We start from the raw sequence: 18,659 nt of genomic DNA on the forward strand, positions 1-18,659 counted from the left end.
CACGTCCCCTCTCTGGGCTCCAGCCTTCTCTTCAGAGGCTGGGAGCAGGTGGCCTCTGAGGCCTCCGCAGGTCTGACCTGCCGTTGCCCTGTGGGGCCCGAGGAGGAGTGTCCTGGAGGGCAAGATGAATGCTCTATGTCCAGCAGAGGGCCTTGCCCGGCCCCTGGCCAACGGGGTGGGAGGGAGCAGCTCGGGTCCACTGGAGCAGGCTGGTGATGCCAGACGCCTGACTGGAGGCGGACCAAGCGGCCAGCTGCCTCTCTCCGGTCAGCCCGGCGCTTGGACCCCTCTCTCTCACCTGCTCTTCGTGGGGCAGCTGCCTCCTGCTCGTCCGGCCATGCAGTGGCCGTGGCCGCTGGCCGTCTCTCTTGCTGTGGTGTTGGCCGCGGGGCTGAGCAGAGTGTCTGGGGGTGCCGCCCTGCACTCGGGCGGGCACAGAGCCGAGGCCCAGGAGCAGCAGAGCCGGTCCAAGAGAGGCACTGAGGATGACGAGGCCAGGGAGGTGCAGCAGTATGTGCCCGAGGAGTGGGCCGAGTACCCGCGGCCCATCCACCCTGCTGGCCTGCAGCCCACCCAGGCCCTGGTGGCCACCAGCCCCAACCCAGACAAGGACGGGGGCAGCCCAGGCGGCAGGCGGGAGCCTCGGGGCAATCTGACGGGGACGCCGGGTCAGAGGCTGCAGATTCAGAACCCCCTGTACCCGGTGACCGAGAGCTCCTACAGTGCCTATGCCATCATGCTCCTGGCCCTGGTGCTGTTCGCTGTGGGCATCGTGGGTAACCTGTCGGTCATGTGCATCGTGTGGCACAGCTACTACCTGAAGAGTGCCTGGAACTCTATCCTCGCGAGCCTGGCCCTCTGGGATTTTCTGGTCCTCTTTTTCTGCCTCCCTGTTGTTATCTTCAATGAGATCACCAAGCAGAGGTTGCTGGGTGACGTTTCTTGCCGGGCCGTGCCCTTCATGGAGGTGAGTGTGTGTCCAGCTCTGGGGCTGCAATCCGTCAGGCTGTCGGAAGTGGGACATGTGGGTGTGCGGGACCCCAGAGGCCCAGAGCTACATCTTGCTTCTCCTCCAATTTGGGCAAGGAGACAAACGCGGTATTGGTTCCCAGTGGCTCTCAGCGAAACCAAGGCATCTAGGGGGTGCAGGAAGGTGTGTGGGAGCCCTGGGGGCCAGCCTCAGCCTGGTCTCTTACTTCAGGAGCAGCCTCGAGGCAGATCTCTCCCCCTTTCTCTTTACTCTGAGCTGTCCCCTCCCTGCCTTAACCCCCCTCCGTCTTTCCACCCCAGAAATTGCTCCGTCGGCTGTGTGTCTCCTTTTTCTCCCTTTTTGCCACTGCCGCTGCCCTGCACCCACAGGGTGTTGACTTCTGAATATCCTGCTTCCCTAAGCAGTATGTAAAGGGAGATTCCAGTCTTCTGCAGCTCCCCCAGGTCAAGTCAGTATCTACTCCCCTTGAACGCAAACGCCAGAAGGAAAGTCCCTTCCTTACTGTGACTATTGTCATCCCTCTCTAAAAGGGAAGACCTAGTTCTGGGTGCTAGAGCCTGGGGGCGAGGGGCTTAATGTCAACTTATGTCTCTGACATACCGGGTATCTCTGGGGCAGGTCGCATCTCCTGTCCAATTTGCTTATTGCCCAACCATGGGGTAGACCAGATGGCCCCACTGGTGGGTTTATTCTACAATTCTAAAATATATCACCAACCTCATTTCTGGGAACTCCCACCTAACGACAGGCACATGAGTGATGATGGATGTATAGATCCTACACAGAGAGCCTAACCCAAACATTACAAAAATATACCAGTATATGTGCATTTATGTGAGACACAGCAAGGCCACTGTGTCTACATAGGGGCACAAAATAAGCGAGCAGCCTTTTAAATTTTGGCTACGGGCGGGGCGGGAGGGAGGCTACTAATGAGGACTGGAGTAGCTGTGGCCTCCCCATGAAGGCTGCTGCTCCTCTCGAGAGTGGATGATGCTGTGGGACGTGAGTGGCTTGCCGGAGTGGAGAAGGAATCAGGATCAGGCGTCTGGACGTAGGTTCTGTTCCCAGCTCAGTCCCCAGTTCACTGTATATTAGTCATGATTTCATATTTGGACAGACTGAGGCTCAGCAGTTGGGGCAGCCCTTTGTGTCCTTCCCAACCCAGGGAGACCGCCTCACCGTGGCCCAAAGGTACCCAAACCTGAAAGAAGGCCCTATGGTTGGGGCTAGCCCCGGCATCTTCGTTATCATCTGGGGCTTAGGACCCAGGTGCACTGTGAGAGGTTGGGCAAGAGGACTAGATTAGAAACCAGGCTTTGCCCCTCACTAGCTGAGTAACCTAGGTCTGCTTGATCTGTCTGAACCTCAGTTTTCCCCTCTGTAAGTTGGGAATAATAATAATAACTATTTGAATGAGTTCTTGAAGGATTAAATGGGAAATATCGACAAAGTCCTTAGAATTAAAATAATTCAGTAAGTGGTGGGTTTCACCAGGGAGGGTCTAAGAGCAGGAGAGGAGGAGGGCAGACGCATGTGAACTCTTGTCTGCACGAAAGCTTGCCCTGCCTGACTGCGGGTCTCAACATACCTAATACCTAGGCTGTGGCTCACATCCTCCTGGGCCACCCGCTCCACACCTCCTGGAGGATGGAGATAGTTCATGAGCTGACAGAGCCCCCCTTTAGGCTGGGTAATGGGGAGGAATTGAGGGAAAAATACCCTGTCCCGGAACCCTTCCGTAGGGGGGATCCTAGGAAGGCCCGCAGGAGGGAGCAGGAGAAGGCAACTTGGAATTTTTGTGTGTGTGTTATTTTTGGTTTTGTCCAAGCCCCAAGGCTGCTCTTCCGCAGGCCTGGGCTCCCCTGCCAAGGGAGTAAGGGGTGCCGGTTCTCACAAAGATCACTTGGTGCCTGTGCTAATGAGCCAGAGATTGTGTTCCCCCAGCCAGAAGAGGGAAGAATTTGGACGGAAGGGGGGATCTGAGCACAATCCCTGAGTGTGGTTGAGCATCATCTGATAGCTTGGGAGGGTTCTCCTCTTCCTCTCTTCTCTCTGGCACTTTCTTCCCCTGCTGCTCTGGCTTCTCTCTCTTGGCTCACAGGGTGATTTTCCTATGTGCTCAATGAATAGCATCAGGGAGGGTGGGCCCAGGCTGTTTTGGAGGAAGCCTGCTTCCTCACGCAGCCAGGCCCCTAGCTTTCTTGGATAGGATGAAGAGACAGAGAGAGAGAGAGAGAGAGAGAGAGAGAGAGAGAGTGACTGAGCCATGTTTCAAAAACCTTTCACCTGAGGCTCATAATGGGATAATGGGACCTGGGGATGGAAGGACCCATAAAGACCCAGAATTGCTATGTCTTTGTCTTGATTCTTCGTTAGGGAAGATATTCCAGAGTCTCTCAGAGAGCATATGGGTCTGTGGGACCCAGGCCATTCATTCCCTAGCCCAAGAGGCAAAGAAGCAGGGTGGAAAGAGTCGGGCCCGTCTGTGTGTGGATCTCAACTCCGCCATCCACCTAGTCACTCATCCTGCCCGAGCCAGTTTCTTCGTCTGTACGACGGTTGGCTGCAAGGATATGGCGACGTACGTCAAGTGCCTGACTCGTGGAAAATACTCACTAAATGCTGGTTGTCATTACTGTTGTTTCTACACTTACCACCCAGTTTCCCGTCTGAGCCAGAAACCCAGGCCTCCTCCTGCCTCCTGGGTTTGACCACGTGCTTCTCTCCTCCTCTACACCTTTGCCCACAGGTCTCCTCCCTGGGAGTCACCACCTTCAGCCTCTGCGCCCTGGGCATCGACCGCTTCCATGTGGCCACCAGCACCCTGCCAAAGGTGAGGCCCATCGAGCGGTGCCAGTCCATCCTGGCCAAGCTGGCTGTCATCTGGGTGGGCTCCATGATCCTGGCTGTGCCCGAGCTCCTGCTGTGGCAGCTGTCGCAGGAGCCTGCCCCCGCCACGGGCACTGTGGACTCCTGCATCATGAAACCCTCGGCCAGCCTGCCTGAGTCCCTCTACTCGCTGGTGATGACCTACCAGAACGCCCGCATGTGGTGGTACTTTGGCTGCTACTTTTGCCTGCCCATCCTCTTCACGGTCACCTGCCAGCTGGTGACGTGGCGGGTGCGGAGCCCTCCCAGGAGGAAGCCGGAGTGCCGGGCAGGCAAACACGAGCAGTGCGAGAGCCAGCTCAACAGCACCGTGGTGGGCCTGACCGTGGTCTACGCCCTCTGCACCCTCCCCGAGAACGTCTGCAACATCGTGGTGGCCTACCTGTCCACTGAGCTGACTCGCCAGACCCTGGACCTCCTGGGCCTCATCAACCAGTTCTCCATCTTCTTCAAGGGAGCCATCACCCCCGTGCTCCTCCTGTGTATCTGCAGGCCGCTGGGCCAGGCCTTCCTGGGCTGCTGCTGCTGCTGCTGTGCCGAGTGTGGTGGCGCCTCGGAGGCCTCAGCCGCCGGCGGCTCGGACAACAAGCTCAAGACCGAGCTGCCCTCCTCCATCTACTTCCACAAGCCCAGGGAGTCGCCCCCGCTCCTGCCCCTGGGCACGCCTTGCTGAGGCCAGGCTGCGGCCTGGGGGTGGGGGGGCACGGGAGCAGGGGCCAGGTGGGGCAGGGCGGGTGCCCCCCAGCCTGTGTCTGGTGTTTGGTGTTTCTGGCCCCATAGGTCTTGCTTCTCTGCCCGTCTTGCTGTCTAGAGGTGGACTTGGTCCCTCTTGTGGGGGTTCGGGTGTGTCAAAGCCCCTTCCCCCAGCAGGGCCTTCCCCGGCTGTCTCTTGGCGTCTCCCAGCCCTGTCCTCGGTGGGTGGTAATGCTTCCAGGTCCTTAGAACTGCCTAGAAACTCTCAGTCCCCCAGCTGGGAGCCAGAACTTCACCTGCCTCTGTCTTGGAATCTGCTGTGCTTTAGTTGGCTGCTCTCTAAGCGTTGCCTGCTGACTCTCATCCATCCTAGAATAGGGGGCCCTTTGGGGGCCAGTCCTGCCTGGCTCTTCTCTGGACCAGGTCTGCCCTAGCCTTAGACATCTCCTCCTCCCGGCACCTTCTCTTCTTCCGGAGGATTTATCTCTCTTTCTTCTTCCTTCTCTGACATATCCTGGGTTGCTCTGTGCCAACCCCCCCCCCCCCCGCCCGCCACCCCGCCGCCATCCGCCCCGTGGTAGGTACTCCCTTGTAGAAGGCCCTTCTTCAAAAACAATAAACTAGGTAGAACTATCCCTGTGCCCACTGGAGTTTCTCGTGCCACATCCTGACAGTGCCCAGATGCACCTGGCCCTTTTCCAGGACAGGTGGCGCCCTGGGGGGATTCCTCCCAGCCGCATTTGGCCCTTTATGGCCTGTGGCTGATGTCCTGCCCAGCCTTATGGCCCTACGGCTTTTGAGGGGCAGAGTGGATGAAGGGCTTGGGAGGTGGAGTGCTAAGTCTTTGTCCTAGCCTGAGCCCGAGCATCCTTGGGAAGTCAAAAGGCGGCAAACTTATCTCTTCTGGAGCCCCTGCTCTGTTCCTCCTCCTCCACAAAGCCCCCATTTTAGAGAAACCAGCAGCCTTCCTCGGTGAGCCCGGGGCCTTCCAGCCTCTCTGACTCTGAGAGCTGCTCTTTTTCAGTTTCTTAGAACAGACTGTTTTGCCCATAGACGGCCCAGCTGCCTGCTCCCTGTCTGCCCCCACCCTGCCCCCACTACACCCCTCCCTGGCGGCCAGAGCTCCGTCCTGTGCCCCCAGAAACCCCTCAGCTCCTCCCGCTGGTCTTGCCCCGGGTGTCCCACTTCTGCCAGGTACCCTTTTGGGGTCCTTCCACAGCCCCCCTTAACCCTGTTTGGGCCTCGAGGGTCTGGCACAGGTTCAACCAGAAGGGACACCTCGGCCTAGGCCACAAATCACTCCCTGCCTCCTAAGCCCAGCTTTGTCTCAAGTGCAGCTCTGGGTCCCAGTGGCGACTTCTGCCCGCCAGATCCACCTAGAACATCTGCACAGGGCCTCGGAAGGGATGATGAGGGACAGAGGTTGCTGAGCGCACTGGGCTCCTTTCTCCTCTGACCACCCCACCCACACCCCTTGGCCTCAGCCCGGCCCCGACCCAAGCCTCCTTCCCCCCCTCTCTTGGGGATCTTAATGGCCTTGTTCTCTCTTCCTGGCACCCACCCCCAGGACGGGTGACGCCAAGAGAGAGGGAGGCCGTTGCTAAGTGATGGAGCTTCCATGCACACACTCTTTGTGCTGGGGAGTGACACCCACCCATTTCTCAGCAGACCTGTTGCCACAGTGACCGAAGCCCTCAGCTGTGTCCGTAGAAACTTAAGATGAGTGGGCGGGGGGGGGGGGGCAGGTTGGAGAGGGAGCCAAAGGCAGGCTCGCGGCACTGAGGATACGGGGGCCATTTTCTCCACCCCCGCCCAACTCCCTCTCTACCCCCGTCCCCACCCTCGTTCTAGACGCACCAGTAGTTTCCTATGGGATGTAGGGAGGGGGCCCGGGGTGAACTGAGGTGAAGTCTGGCACGGGGAGAGGGCCGAGGATGGAAGGCTGAGGGCAGGGGAGGGGGCACCTTGACATCCTGTTTGGGGGGACTTTTCCAGAGGGCACCCCCCCCCCCCCCGCTTCTCCCTCCTGCTGCTTGGCCAGCTCAGGGCTGATGAGAGGGGGAAGATGGTGTCTCGAGGCCCTGCCACCAGCCCCGCCTTCCATGCCTGCCAACGTGAATGGCTTGCAAGATTAGTCAGCAGGCCAGCAGGGCCTTGGGAAAGAGCCACTGTCCCTCTGGCCTGGGCCAGCTGGGGGAACAATGTGGCGTTTGTTGCTCAGGGGTCCCAGGCTGCTGGTGGGGGGGCGGGTTGGCACACTGGCGGGTGGTGGATTTGAGCTGGGATGCTCAGAGGCAGCACAGACATTCTCCCTTCCCCTCGGGGCAGACTTTAGACCAGCCCTCAGACCCCGAGGCGGGGGGGTGGGGGGGGGGAGAGGGCAATCCACGGAGCCTCCCCCTTCAGCTGGGAGTGGGGGCCAGAGAGCACGAGCACTTTGCATTGAGAATCACCTCCCTCCAATGGGACCGGACGTGGTCATTGAGCCTCTCAGTTTCCTCATCTGTAAAATGAGAACAACCCCTCTCTCACAGAGGACTACAGTCATTAAACGAGACACGATATCTAAAGCATCTGGCGTGACGCCTGGCACCTTTTCTTCCTTCCTTTTGGGAAATGAATTCTCTAGTACTACAGAGTAGGCTTGCCAGGGTACTCTCAAAACTCATCCAGGCTTTGGGACTTGAAAGGGCCCCAAACGATGATTTACATATATACGCACAGTCTGTTCCCGGTCCAACTTCCACAAATTCTTGAGGTCCTATTAGGCACCTGCTGCGTGCAGGCGCCGTGGTAGGATGATGCTTGCTTGCTGGTAAGCAGCTCATCCTGTCTAACCTCCAATGTCACCCCTCATCGGGGGATTCAGGACCGGGAAAGGCAGGTCTGCCCTGACACCTGCCCCGTCCTGCTCCCCACATGAGTGACCGTCAGGCCTCTCCAGCCTCCTAGGCCAAGGGCAACTCCTGCCACCTCTGCAGCCAGGAGAGCACGGGGGCAGCCTGGTCCCACCTTCAACCTCCTTAACCAGGGGGCACGTTTCCTATTCCTTAGGAGCTAGAAGACACCTTAAAACCACTTCACCCCATTTGCCAAATTCCATCCACATTCTTTCCTCCAACTCCTCTGGTAAAGGGGAGCTGCCTCTCCAGGCAAGTCATTTCTTTCTTTTAAAAAAAAAATTTTTTTTTGGACATTTATTTATTTTTGAGAGACAGAGCACTAGCAGGAGAGGGGCAGAGAAAGAGGGAGACACAGAATCCGAAGCAGGCTCCAGGCTCCAAGCTGTCAGCACAGAGCCCGACGCCAGGCTCGAACTCACAAACTGCAGATCATGACCTGAGCCGAAGTCTGACGCTTAACCGACTGAGCCACACAGGCACCCCCCCCACCCCCCCCCCCCCCCAGTCATTTCTGACTATAAACTACCTTCGGGAAGAAGCCCGGGGCACCAAGAAGTTCAGAGCCAATAGGTGCTAATAGGTGAAGTTCAGAGCCAATAGGGCAGGCCCAGGACCCTTGAGGCCAAAGCCCTGGGATCCCTGCTCCCACATCTAAGGGAACCATGGCTCCTTCTTCCTGCAGAAGTGACTTCCTGCAGAGGCAGGACTAGAGGACCAGAAAACAGAGCTGCTGTAGGGGCCTGCTCTATTCTCCAGGGGGACGGGAGGCTGAAGGGGGCGGAGCAGGGGAGAGGCGGGGCTTTCCTGCGAAAGTGGGTCAAGATGGCCCCGGATTTGGGTAAGCTGGGCCTGCAAGGCTCAGAAGCCGCAGCTGTGGGCAAGGAGGAGGGGGGACCAGCTCTGAAGGCTGGGGTCAAGTAGGGCAAGGACTGGGATTGGGCAGAGGAACAAGGGTACGGCCTCTCTCCCAAGACACCGGTGGCACCGACACCAACAGAGAAGCAGGGAAGGGGGGAAGCCGTCAGGCTCTGCAGGCCCGGCACCGCCCCCTGGAGGACAATTCGCTGTGGCTGCAGGTAGGGCTCTGAATGCACTCGAGGGAGGCGCAGCCCCGCACACATCGGGATGCAGCCCCACACTCCCGCCACGCTGACCCCAGCCCCAGGCAGGTCCTTAAACAGACTTCCTCCTTAGCTCCACTTGGCAGCTGGAAGCTCAGAGCCGACCGCATGCGAGTCTGACGAGGGAGGGAGAAGGAGGCCCGGCGAGGCCCGGCACACGTGCGGGAGGCTGCTGTGTGAAGTGCCATTGTGTGCCCGGTGTGAGCGCGTGCCTCCCTCTCCGTGGCTGTTTGTGCCCAGTGTGCGGGCCAGCCAGTCATTCCGTGGCATCTAACGGACAAATAACCAGCCCCGTACACCCCCCCGACACAAAACTGGTCATTTATTCGTGTTGTTAGGAGGCAAAAAAATGTACAGTTACAAGAATCATTTTCCAAACAGAGGTTAAATATGAGCTGAAAAGTGTAAAAAAGGAAGAGGAACATCACTTTACAAATCATTAAATTAAACACATAAACCAACAGAAAACAAAACCCAAAGAACCAACCCCCCATGCTGAGTTCTCTCCTTGTGCAACTCTGCAAAATGAGAACAGAAAATGAGGTGGCCCATGGAGTTGGGGGCCCCAGGAAGGGGCAGGAGCTGGGAGCCAGGAACGGGCAGGAGGGGCTGCTGGGGCGCCCCGGGCGCTGGCCTCCTGCCCCTTCCGCCTGGTGCTCTCTGGCACCTGGTTGTGCCTGGTGGCCCTACTGAGGCTAGGGGGGCAGACAGGGGCACCTCCGGAGGTGGCAGTCAGCCTGTGACGTTCAAGCACTACGGGGACAAGCCAGATCGGGAAGTGGAAATGAACGCGACATGGGGATGGCCGCCAGTGCCCTGGCTGGTACCTGCCCCCCAGGTGCCAGCCTTCACTTTCCTAACCTGAACCTGCCCCAAGCCCACCCCGCATCTCTTTCCTTCTTTCCAGACCGCCCCCCTCCCGGGTCCTGACGGGCCCCTGCAGCATCAAATGGTTGATTTTAGTCTTTGCTTAAATTAAAAAATTAAAATATATATACATATATATACTGTACACACAGGACAACAACAGAAGAGTGTTGAAAAGGGCAGTGTAGGAGTGGGGCACGGGAGAGAGGAGGGCAGGGGCTATGGGGCCAGGGCTGTTAAGGGGCCGGAAGCAGGGCCGGCAGAGGGCAGAGGGAAGGGGAAGGGCGAGAGGTTAGGGGGCCAGAATGGGAGCGGTTTATTTTACAATAAAATCAGGAGTTCAAACCTCAGCAGAACAGGACTCTGGGATCCCCAGAGGGTCCCTCCCCACGCTGAGTGAGGAGGGACGGGCTTAGGGGGGACGGCAGGGTGGGCGGGGAGCTCGGCTTCGGGTTTGGATGACAGCAGGTCCCTGGTCCGAGGGGGGAGGACCGCAGTCTCAGCTTCTCCGTGACTTTGAGTGTTGAATAAGCCACTGTAGGGTGATATCTGGGTGGGGGACGACAGAGAGGTTTATACGCCTTCCAGTTTGTGCTGGGCCGACGGGGGAGGTGGAACAAACACCTTAGGGAGTGGCCTAAGCCCAGGGCTTCCGAAACTGCAACTGGGGATCGACTCTAAGGGCAGCAAAAGCCCAGAGCCATCGAGCTCCAAACAGCCCCAGATGAGTGGCGGGGGGCATCTGGGTGGCGTGAAGGACGGAGCCATGGGACGTCACAGCCAGAAGGGGCCTGGGAATCGCCTGATCTAACCCTGTGACCGTTATAGTGGGGGAGGCAAGGCCCCAGGAAGGGAGCGATTTGCCTAAGGTCACACAACCAGTAGAGGGCAGAGCCGGGTGGTGCTCAGATTCTGAGCTTCCCCGATGCCTGTCCTACCCCAGGAGAACCATAGAGCTTTGGGCTTCAAGGAAGGTTGTGGAGTGAAAACCTTTGAGAGTCACTGCCCCAGAACACCCAGAAGTGCCTCTCCGCTCCTCCCCTTGTCCCGGGCTCTTCCCAGAATGCCAGCAACTCCCCCATACCCACGCGCACCAATGTTGTCCTTTTCTTTGCAGGAAATGGAGTAGCAGCAGATCTCTCGGTCCTGGATGGCAGAAAGATTCCTGGGGGGAAACCAGAGTAGAACCTGCTGAGGCTAGGACTGCCCAGGGGGCCTGGGGCTGGGGGCGCCAGAGTCCTTTGCTTGCTCAGGAGCTACAATGGGGAGGGCGAGGCTCCGGGAAAGGTAGGCTCTGCTGCCACCATGTGGCGAATACTGAGAGCAGCAGCAAGCCGTCTCCCTCTCCGTGGCCTGGGAAATCGGGGGAGCAGGGAGGAAGGACAGAGAAGAGTAGCCAAACTCACATTTTCTCAATCAGCTCCTTCTCATCCAGTGCTCCTGGAAGGTCTCGCTTGTTACCCAGGACTAAGACCTACAGAGGAGGACAAAGACTAGGTCCAAGGCTGCCAGGCCAGGCCGTCTGTTTCCTCTCCCCACCTCAACCGTGCCTGGCCTTCACCTGCCTCAGGCCAGGCCCCCAGTGACTTCCCAGGGGGCTCCCTCCCCCCCCCCCACTCCAATGCGCTGCTGACCGGAATGCCCTGCAGCTGGGGTTTGTCCAGTAGGTTGTGCAACTCATTCTTGGAGGCCTCAATCTTCTCCTGGTCAGCGGCATCCACCATGTACCTGGGGGACAGCAGGGTGGGGACAAGCAGGTTGACACTACAGGCTGAGAGGTAGGAAGAGAAGGACCTGCTGCTTGCGGGAGCAAACCTCTTGTTTGGGCGTGGTCACCTCTTGATCTGTGGGCTATTTAGGCCTCCTCCAGGGCCTGCCGTTATCCCGTAGTCCAAAGTCCCCTCCGAAGAAGCTGTCATGCAGGGGGTGAAGCTTGGCTCTTTGAGATTATGTGTAAATCCCTCCCAAAGTGACCCTCTTAAGTCTTCAGGGAAAGACTAGCTATGGGTGAGTGAGAAAAAAGCAAAGGATGCCCCAGAAGATTTTCTTGCAGCAAGATACTTTTAAAAAATGAGGTCAGGGCCACCTGGGTGGCTCAGTGGGTTGAGCGACCGACTTCGGCTCAGGTCGTGATCTCGCGGTCCGTGAGTTCGAGCCCCGCGTCGGGCTCTGTGCTGACAGCTCGGAGCCTGGAGCCTGCTTCGGATTCTGTGTCTCCCTTTCTCTCTGACCCTGCCCTGCTCACGCCCTGTCTCTCTCTCTCTCAAAAATAAACAAACATTAAAAATAATTTAAAAAAATGTTTTAAAAATGTTTACTTACCTTTGAGACAGAGACAGACAGAGCATGAACAGGGGGAGGGTCAGAGAGAGAGGGAGACACAGAATCCGAAGCAGGCTCCAGGCTCCGAGCTGTCAGCACAGAGCCCGACGCGGGGCTCGAACTCACGGACCGCGAGATCGTGACCTGAGCCGAAGTCGGATGCTCAACCCACTGAGCCACCCGGGCGCCCCCCCAAAAAATGTTTTTTAAATGAGGTAAAAAACAATGAAACCAAAACAATCTTTTGTTTGGGCATACACATGTGAGATAAAATTATTTTTTAAAAGCAAGGGAACGAGCCATTTAAATCACACAAAAGTCAGGAGAGCGGTGACTCTAAATTGGGGGGAGGCAGGGAGACACAGGTACTTTGAGCCGGTTGATGCTCTGGTTCTCAGATTGGCCGGGAGGTGCCCAGAGTGTTTCACAGATATTCTTATCTGCACACAAAGTAAAGGCCGGCCGTGTAAGGACAGTGTGTTGTGAACCCAGCACTTTGATGGATCCAGTTCTGGACCTGTGGCTCCTACAGGTAGTGAGGTTGCGGGGCCGGGGCGGGCAGGGGGGTGGGGGGTAGGGCGGGGAGCCAGGTGAGGCTGAGTCCTGCCACCAGCCTGGCCCTGCACTTACACAATGGCACTCACTCCTCGGCAGTAGCGCTCCCACATGCTGCGGAATCGGGGCTGTCCCCCAATGTCCCAGAGCTGAGCGAGAAGAGGGTGACACGGTCTCAGCAGCAAGCAGGCAATCAAACCCATCTTGGCTCCCAAGTCCCCCTCCCCGCTCCCCTACTCCCTGCACACACCACCCCCACCCCCTGCCCCCTGCTGTAGGATTCACGTGCTGTCCGGTCCTCCTGTCTCTGCACCCCTCTGCCTCAGAAGTCTTGTGCTCTTTTCCGCACTATCCAAGCCTCGGCTTTCCTTCAGCTTCTCCCCCCAGGGGTCGCAGATGCCCTCCCCAACTCCCTTCCGGATGCCCGGCCCCAACAGGCACACACGGGCTCTTCTGTGGCCCCAGCTGTGCCCAGAGTTTTGGCTTCCTGCCGCTCACCTTGATGGTCACGTTCCCTTTGGTGATTTTGCGCATGTTGAAACCCACGGTGGGGATCATGTCCTCGTTGAACTGTCCTGACTGGGAGGAAGAGTCAGAATTGGAAAAGGGGTAACAACTGACAGAATCCAGATGCGCCACCTCTGGTGGCCACGGCCACAAGGCTGCAAGAGTGAGGCAGAGGCCAGGCCCGAGCTTCACAGGCACCCCTCTGCGAGGGGGGCATGGGGCCATCTCCTGAGTGTCCCTTGGTTTCAGGGGGGATGGCCATAAACAACTCAGGTGTTCACCCGATTCCTGGGGCTCTCCCATGAACACGAGGCCTGTCTTCTTCAGGCAAACTCAAAGTCTCGCAGCCCAGACCGGGGGAAAAAATTCCTCCTAAAGTCTAACCTATAGCTCTCTGTTGGAACAGGAGCCCCTTTATTGTACTTAGTCTCCAGTGGAGCAGAAGAATTATCTCCCAACAAAAGAACTTCAAGCAGCTCATGATAAGCAGTGAGGGGGGATCTCAAGGGAAGGAGACATATCTTCAAACTGGCAGCAAATATTTTGAGGGAAGGTAAAGTGGCCACCCCAACGTGCAATGCCCACCAAGTAATTTCTGGATTATTCGGTGGTTGTGGTCTATTTGTACGACACTCCATTTGTTAGGATGGATAATCCACACTCTGTACCCCCTGTTGACTTATGTGTCTCCCCACTGGACTGAGAGCTTCTTGGGGAGGGGAACCACGCCTCCATTAACAACATTAGCAGATGTTTGCTGAATAATTAGGAGTTGACTATAACTCCATATCCCATAACCCCCTCTCGAATTCAAACGATCATCATTTCTCCCCCCTCTAAATTGTCTCCAAGATGTCTAGATTGCTCTAAACTAGCCCAGGCCTGAAGGCCAGACCAAACTTGCTCCAAGGTCATTTCCATGTTCACATGTAGGACAATTCTGCTTACAACCACCCCCCTCAGGTGCAGGAGATGGGACTTGCTTAACCTTGAATCTGAGGGTGACAGCCCTCGTCTCTCTACCATGCCATTTGTTTCCACTAGGTGGTCGGAATAATTTGCCTCAGGTCACGTAAGGAAGTCAGGGGCTCTGACCCTTAGCCAAGGTGTAGGAGATGACGATTTCTTATTCAGAGTCTGTAGGCCTGAATGAAGACTGCCTGAGGATCCATCCAAATGAGAGCGATCGATTCCCTTTTATCCAGAGGAATCACCCACACTCATTCACCAAAGTTCTTGCAAGTGAGAACTGAGTCCTTATGACTCATGCTCATGACAAGGTAGAGTAAGGGTTCCCACCCCAAGGGCCACAGATGCACTGCAGAGAGTCCGTAAACCCCCTGAAATTGCTCCCGATGTGCATGTACAAAATTTTTGTTTGTATGGACACTTCTCTGGCGCAAGGGTCTCTAATTTTTATCAGTTATCAAAAGGGTCCCAGAGCCCTAAAAGTTAGGAATCACCGAGGTTAAGGGAGCATCCTGAAGGAGGACGGCTTTGCTCCCACCTAAGTATGGAGGCCCTAAACACATGTGGTCTAATATCCAAACCCCAGCAAGGTGCCAGGGTGGGGGTGGGGGCACCCTCTGGACCAAAGTCCACTCCTCCCCATCGGGGCTGCTGAAGAACATAAGGGTCTAAAGAAGAAAGCCCAGTTTTTATTAACCATTCACATGGAGGAGCGTGGACAAGACACTTCAACCTCCTTGGGCCTCACGGCTTCCTCCCGTGAAATGGGGACAAGGGTTTTTGTTTCCTAGAGACTGGCAAATAAGGCTCACAAAGTGCTTGGAAATGGAAATGGTCTGAGTATCGCATGAAGAGCCATCTGGCATCTCTGGCAAGTAGAAGATTCACAGGCTCCCATATACATGAAAAAGCCTGGCCTGGCAGAGTGGGATTTGGGGCTGGGAAAACGTTCGGGAAACCAGGCTCCCCGGTACCCAAATAGCCAGTTCAGCTGTGAACCAAAGCTAAGCTGGAACCGGGTTATGACTTCATTTCCCTGCTAATGCCTCCTGATCTCACAAGCTCCTCACTTAATGGCTGGAAGTAACCTTTTGTCTCAGACTTGAATGCCTCCTGGCTCATTCCCTCTTGGGTGGGCTCCAACTGTCTGAAAATTCTGTATAATGAGTCAAAAATCCATTTTCCTATAACTTCCATCCCTTGTTCCAAAGACTTGGGTACCCCAAGAGTAGTTCTTCCATAGGACAGTCTTTTACACTTTTACATATTTGAAAATGGCTCTCTTTTTTTCCCTCAGGCAAAACATCTCCTACTTTCTACATCACAACTTTTTGAGAGGAGCTCAACAGAACACTTCTAGGTCCTTAGAAGGGCCGTGAAGTCTCTGTATAATTTTCTTTTTTTTCCAGTTCACATTAGCCTGCTGAGTAGCTAGCCACGTAAACTCAACTTCTATTTACAGTCAGACCTCATAGGGGGAGTAGAAAAAGCCAAATGGGAAAAAAGCTGAGACCAACAGATGACAAATGAGCGGGCAAAGGTGATTCAGAAAGTCAGCGGTGGGCATGGGAACAAAGGCCAGGGGTCCCGATTCTTCGTTTCTTTCTGAAAGACACTCTACCGTGGTTATACACAAGGTGGGCAGAAATGCCAGTGCGGGAGCCCTGGAGGATTGGAGAACACCAGTTTCCCTGATCCTAAAACTCCCGCGGAAGTCCACAAGGGGTGATTTTTCTTGGAAGGCCTCTTTAAAGGGAAATTTTGCTGGCACTTTTAGGATGGTGAGCCCTTCGGGTGAGCCGAAGTGGCAAGTTGAGTAGCGAACGGGGGAATGCATGGGCTAAGAGCTGTACATCACCCAAACTCTGACCTGGCAGTGTAATATGTGACTCTTGGGTTCTGTTCCTGGGTCCGATCCCGTTTTGGATATGATGCAGGTCTAGAGGAGGCCCTCCTGACGAGGAACTGGAACCCACCTGGGTACCTGTGCATCTCTGCCCAGGCGCGTGGCTTCCCTGGGGACTGGAGGTGACACCTAGGGTGAGCTGTTAGAGCAGCAACAACTTGGTCCTCCTCTTGGCCTTACCCTGGAGACGTCTCCCAGATCTAAATGCCTAGAAGCCAAGCCACCCAGGCCTGCAGGATCAGAGTCCAGGTGTTATGTTCCTGCCCAAGGGGGCCCAAGAGCCCAAGTCAATGCCAAATCTAACTAGGGGCCAAACTCTCAGACAGGAGCCCAGGGGCACATGTTGGCTAGGAGACAATCATGCCAAAAAACCCAGCAGGGGCCTGAAGGTCCTGGCCTGTCGGATGAGGAACTAGGAACCACTGGGTGGAGAAAGGGGCAGGAGTCCTCTGCAAAACATGTTTGGAAAAGGAAGCCAGTGCCTAAATATGTGACCGTGGGGTACCCGCAGCTCCAGCCTCCAGCCTTCCCTCTGCCCTCCTGCCTCAGGCCATGCTCCTTCTGGGATGCTGAGATCCATCAGGGGGGCCCTCTTCTTCCGGGATGGGCCACAACACAGAGAAGTACCTGGGCTGACCGGCCATACTTCTTTGCTAACCCACAGCATCGGCATTTTTGGCCAGTGTGTGGCCAATCCACAATTCTCAGAAACCCCAGTATGGGTACTGGGACCGGCGGGGGGCAACCCCAGCACCTGCCCCAAGCCTCCCTCAGCCCCACACGCCCAGTCCAGCCAAGCTCTTTAATGCAGGCCGCAGCCATTACCGCAGCCTCAGCTCACACACCCATGGAGCCCATCTTCCCTTTTTGTAAGACAGATTTTAACTCCTTCCCCACCACTCCCCGGCAGTGAAAGACTTACAATTGCCCATCTCCGTCTCGACTACCCAAAGCCCTCAGAGCCACTCTCTCCCGTGTCCCTAGAGTGGGCAGCGCCCCTCCAACTCATCCTCTGGTTGGGGCACCTCCTGCTGCAACTTCTGAGCCAGACGGAGACTCCAAACTCCCTTTCCGATGCCATCCTCCCCGGACCCCCAGCTAAGACGCCGCGGGTTCCTGGAGAGGAGGAGTCTGGGCTGGTGCCAAGGGCCTCAGCTGATGCCACTACCCCCAGGGGACACCTCCCCTCCCCCTCAACAGCGCCGGGGCTTCCCCTTCCGGCAGAGAGGGGTTAAAGCCTCGGGGTGGGGCTGGGCTTGCCCAGGCCCCTTCCCCAAGCCGCTCCGGCCGCCGGGTCCCGCGACCCTCCGCACGCGGGGCGGGAAGGCCCGGGCGCTTTCGCCCCGTCATGCCCCCTCGCGCGGGGACCGGAGGAAGCCTGTCTTTGCAGGCGGCGGGTCCCGCCAGCCTCGTGACCCCCAGGGGCCGCCAGGCCCAGGGCCCCAGCCGGTGTCCTCGCCCCCCTTCCCCCGCCCCCAGCCGTGCCATCCCGGCCCGGGCGGGACAGCGGGTCGCGCGCCACCCAGGTCTCCCACGGGCCGTGCTAGGCCCCAAGCGCTCGGGCCCGCTCCTCCCCCGCCCGGCGCCCGGCGGTGCCCGGCCATGCCAGGCGGCGACCCCGGCTCACCAGGGCGCGGCGCAGGCCGACACAGGCCCGACCCTCGGCCGGCGCCCCGGGCCCGCGCCCCGCGCCCCCGTACCGCGATCACGTTGACGAAGGTGGTCTTGCCGGAGTACTGCAGCCCGACCAGCGTGAGCTCCATCTCCTCCTTCCAGAACAGGGCCTTGAACCAGTCCAGCAGCTTGTTGAACAAAGCGATCATGGTCGCTGCGGCCGGCCCCGCCCGGTGCCGGCTGCCCGCCGCCCCTCGCTGCCCTCGCGCTGCGGCCCGGAGCGGCCCCTCCCCGGTGCGGCCCGGGTCCCGCGGCTCGGTGCGGGCGGAGGCTGGAGCGCAGCGGCCGACGACTCGCTGCCCCCGGATCCGCTCGCCGATGGGTGTGGCTTCGGCGCCCTCCTCCCCCTCCTCCTCCTCCTCCTCCTCCGCCGCTGCCGCCGCCGCCGCCGCCGCCGCCGCCGCCCTCCCGCGCCGCCGCTGCCCGGCCGTGTCCGGCTCGCACCCGAGCGCGCGCCCCTCCCTCGCCCCTCGCCGGGCCCGCGGGTGGGGTGCGCGGGGAGCCCGCGAGCCTCCGGGGTAGGGCCTGCGCCTGCTGGCGTCCGGGGACACTGGGGAGAGAGGTCCCCTTCCCGGGCTGCGGCGCCCTGGCTGGCACCCGTTTCCTTCTTAAAGGGCGGTGGGCCCGAGGTGCGTGGGGTCCCCGTTAAGCAGGGTGGAGAAGGATGCTTCACCCACTTTCCAGGACGCGGAGATGAGCTCTCTGTGAAAGGGAGAGAAATGGAGGCTTTTTGTTCCCTGAATCCTTGGCCTCTGAACATCTCTGGGGACGGAGTCTTATCCTCTCAAAACCTAACGAGCGGAGAGTCACAACCGTCTTTGGGTGTTTTAATACTCCATCTTGTTTTGTTAACCACAGTTTACCTGAACTGCGTGTTTAGGAAGCCTCTGGCCCAAAGTGAAACAGCTGTTTGAGGCTGAGGTTGATTTTCACTAGTATCACCATAATTCGTAGATAAAATCCTGCCGGGGTGGGGGGTGGGGGTGCCAGTGAGGGAGATCTGCAGCGGATGAAAAAGTTGGCCTGTTTTGGTAAAAGTCAAAGTTTTCTTCAGGAGGAGAACTGATGGTGGGAGATATAAGGCAGGCAGAGATGCCTCCCTAGCCACAGGGCTGCTGAACCCAGGGGCTGGCTGTTCCCCAGTAGTTCCAGGCATCAGGGCAAGCCTCCCACCTAGGAGGAGTGCTCTTTAGAATCAGGTTTTCAAACCCACTCGGGTGTAGTTTCTTGTTCTGGCTAAAGGTGCATAAACTGTCGAA

The 18,659-nt window shown here is 57.7% G+C and overlaps 3 protein-coding genes across 7 annotated transcripts in view; 2 read left to right on the forward strand and 1 right to left on the reverse strand.

Moving 5' to 3' along the window:
• The first annotated feature begins 337 nt into the window (after nucleotides 1-337).
• On the forward strand, nucleotides 338-4,556 carry GPR37L1 (G protein-coupled receptor 37 like 1). Its single transcript, XM_047841364.1, has 2 exons — nucleotides 338-967; nucleotides 3,744-4,556. Exons 1-2 carry the CDS (start codon nucleotides 338-340, stop codon nucleotides 4,554-4,556), a joined length of 1,443 nt encoding a protein of 480 aa, XP_047697320.1.
• Nucleotides 4,557-8,905: 4,349 nt separating this feature from the next.
• Nucleotides 8,906-17,719, reverse strand: ARL8A (ADP ribosylation factor like GTPase 8A). Of its 4 annotated transcripts, none has more exons than XM_047841138.1 (7): nucleotides 17,427-17,719; nucleotides 12,843-12,923; nucleotides 12,420-12,493; nucleotides 11,102-11,195; nucleotides 10,874-10,941; nucleotides 10,562-10,655; nucleotides 8,906-10,016 (listed from the first exon to the last, which is right to left on the reverse strand). In XM_047841138.1, the coding sequence occupies exons 1-7, from the start codon at nucleotides 17,547-17,549 to the stop codon at nucleotides 9,789-9,791; spliced, it is 762 nt and encodes a 253-aa protein (XP_047697094.1). In that variant the 5' UTR covers nucleotides 17,550-17,719; the 3' UTR covers nucleotides 8,906-9,788. The 4 variants fall into 4 exon arrangements, with proteins under 4 accessions (XP_047697094.1, XP_047697093.1, XP_047697096.1 ...); XM_047841140.1 differs by having other exon boundaries at nucleotides 9,827-10,016; nucleotides 10,562-10,632; XM_047841137.1 differs by lacking the exon at nucleotides 17,427-17,719 and having other exon boundaries at nucleotides 12,843-17,401.
• A 94-nt stretch (nucleotides 17,720-17,813) lies between these two features.
• Nucleotides 17,814-18,659, forward strand: part of LOC125155293 (receptor-type tyrosine-protein phosphatase V-like) — a 37,126-nt gene continuing 36,280 nt past the window's right edge. For both annotated transcript variants that reach the window (XM_047840412.1, XM_047840413.1), the window contains exon 1: nucleotides 17,814-18,029. The gene's annotated coding sequence lies outside the window, so the exon portion shown is untranslated. The remainder of the gene's footprint in view (nucleotides 18,030-18,659) is intronic.

Source organism: Prionailurus viverrinus, chromosome F1 (genome assembly GCF_022837055.1).
Source record: "Prionailurus viverrinus isolate Anna chromosome F1, UM_Priviv_1.0, whole genome shotgun sequence".
Classification (NCBI taxonomy): Eukaryota; Metazoa; Chordata; class Mammalia; order Carnivora; family Felidae; genus Prionailurus; species Prionailurus viverrinus.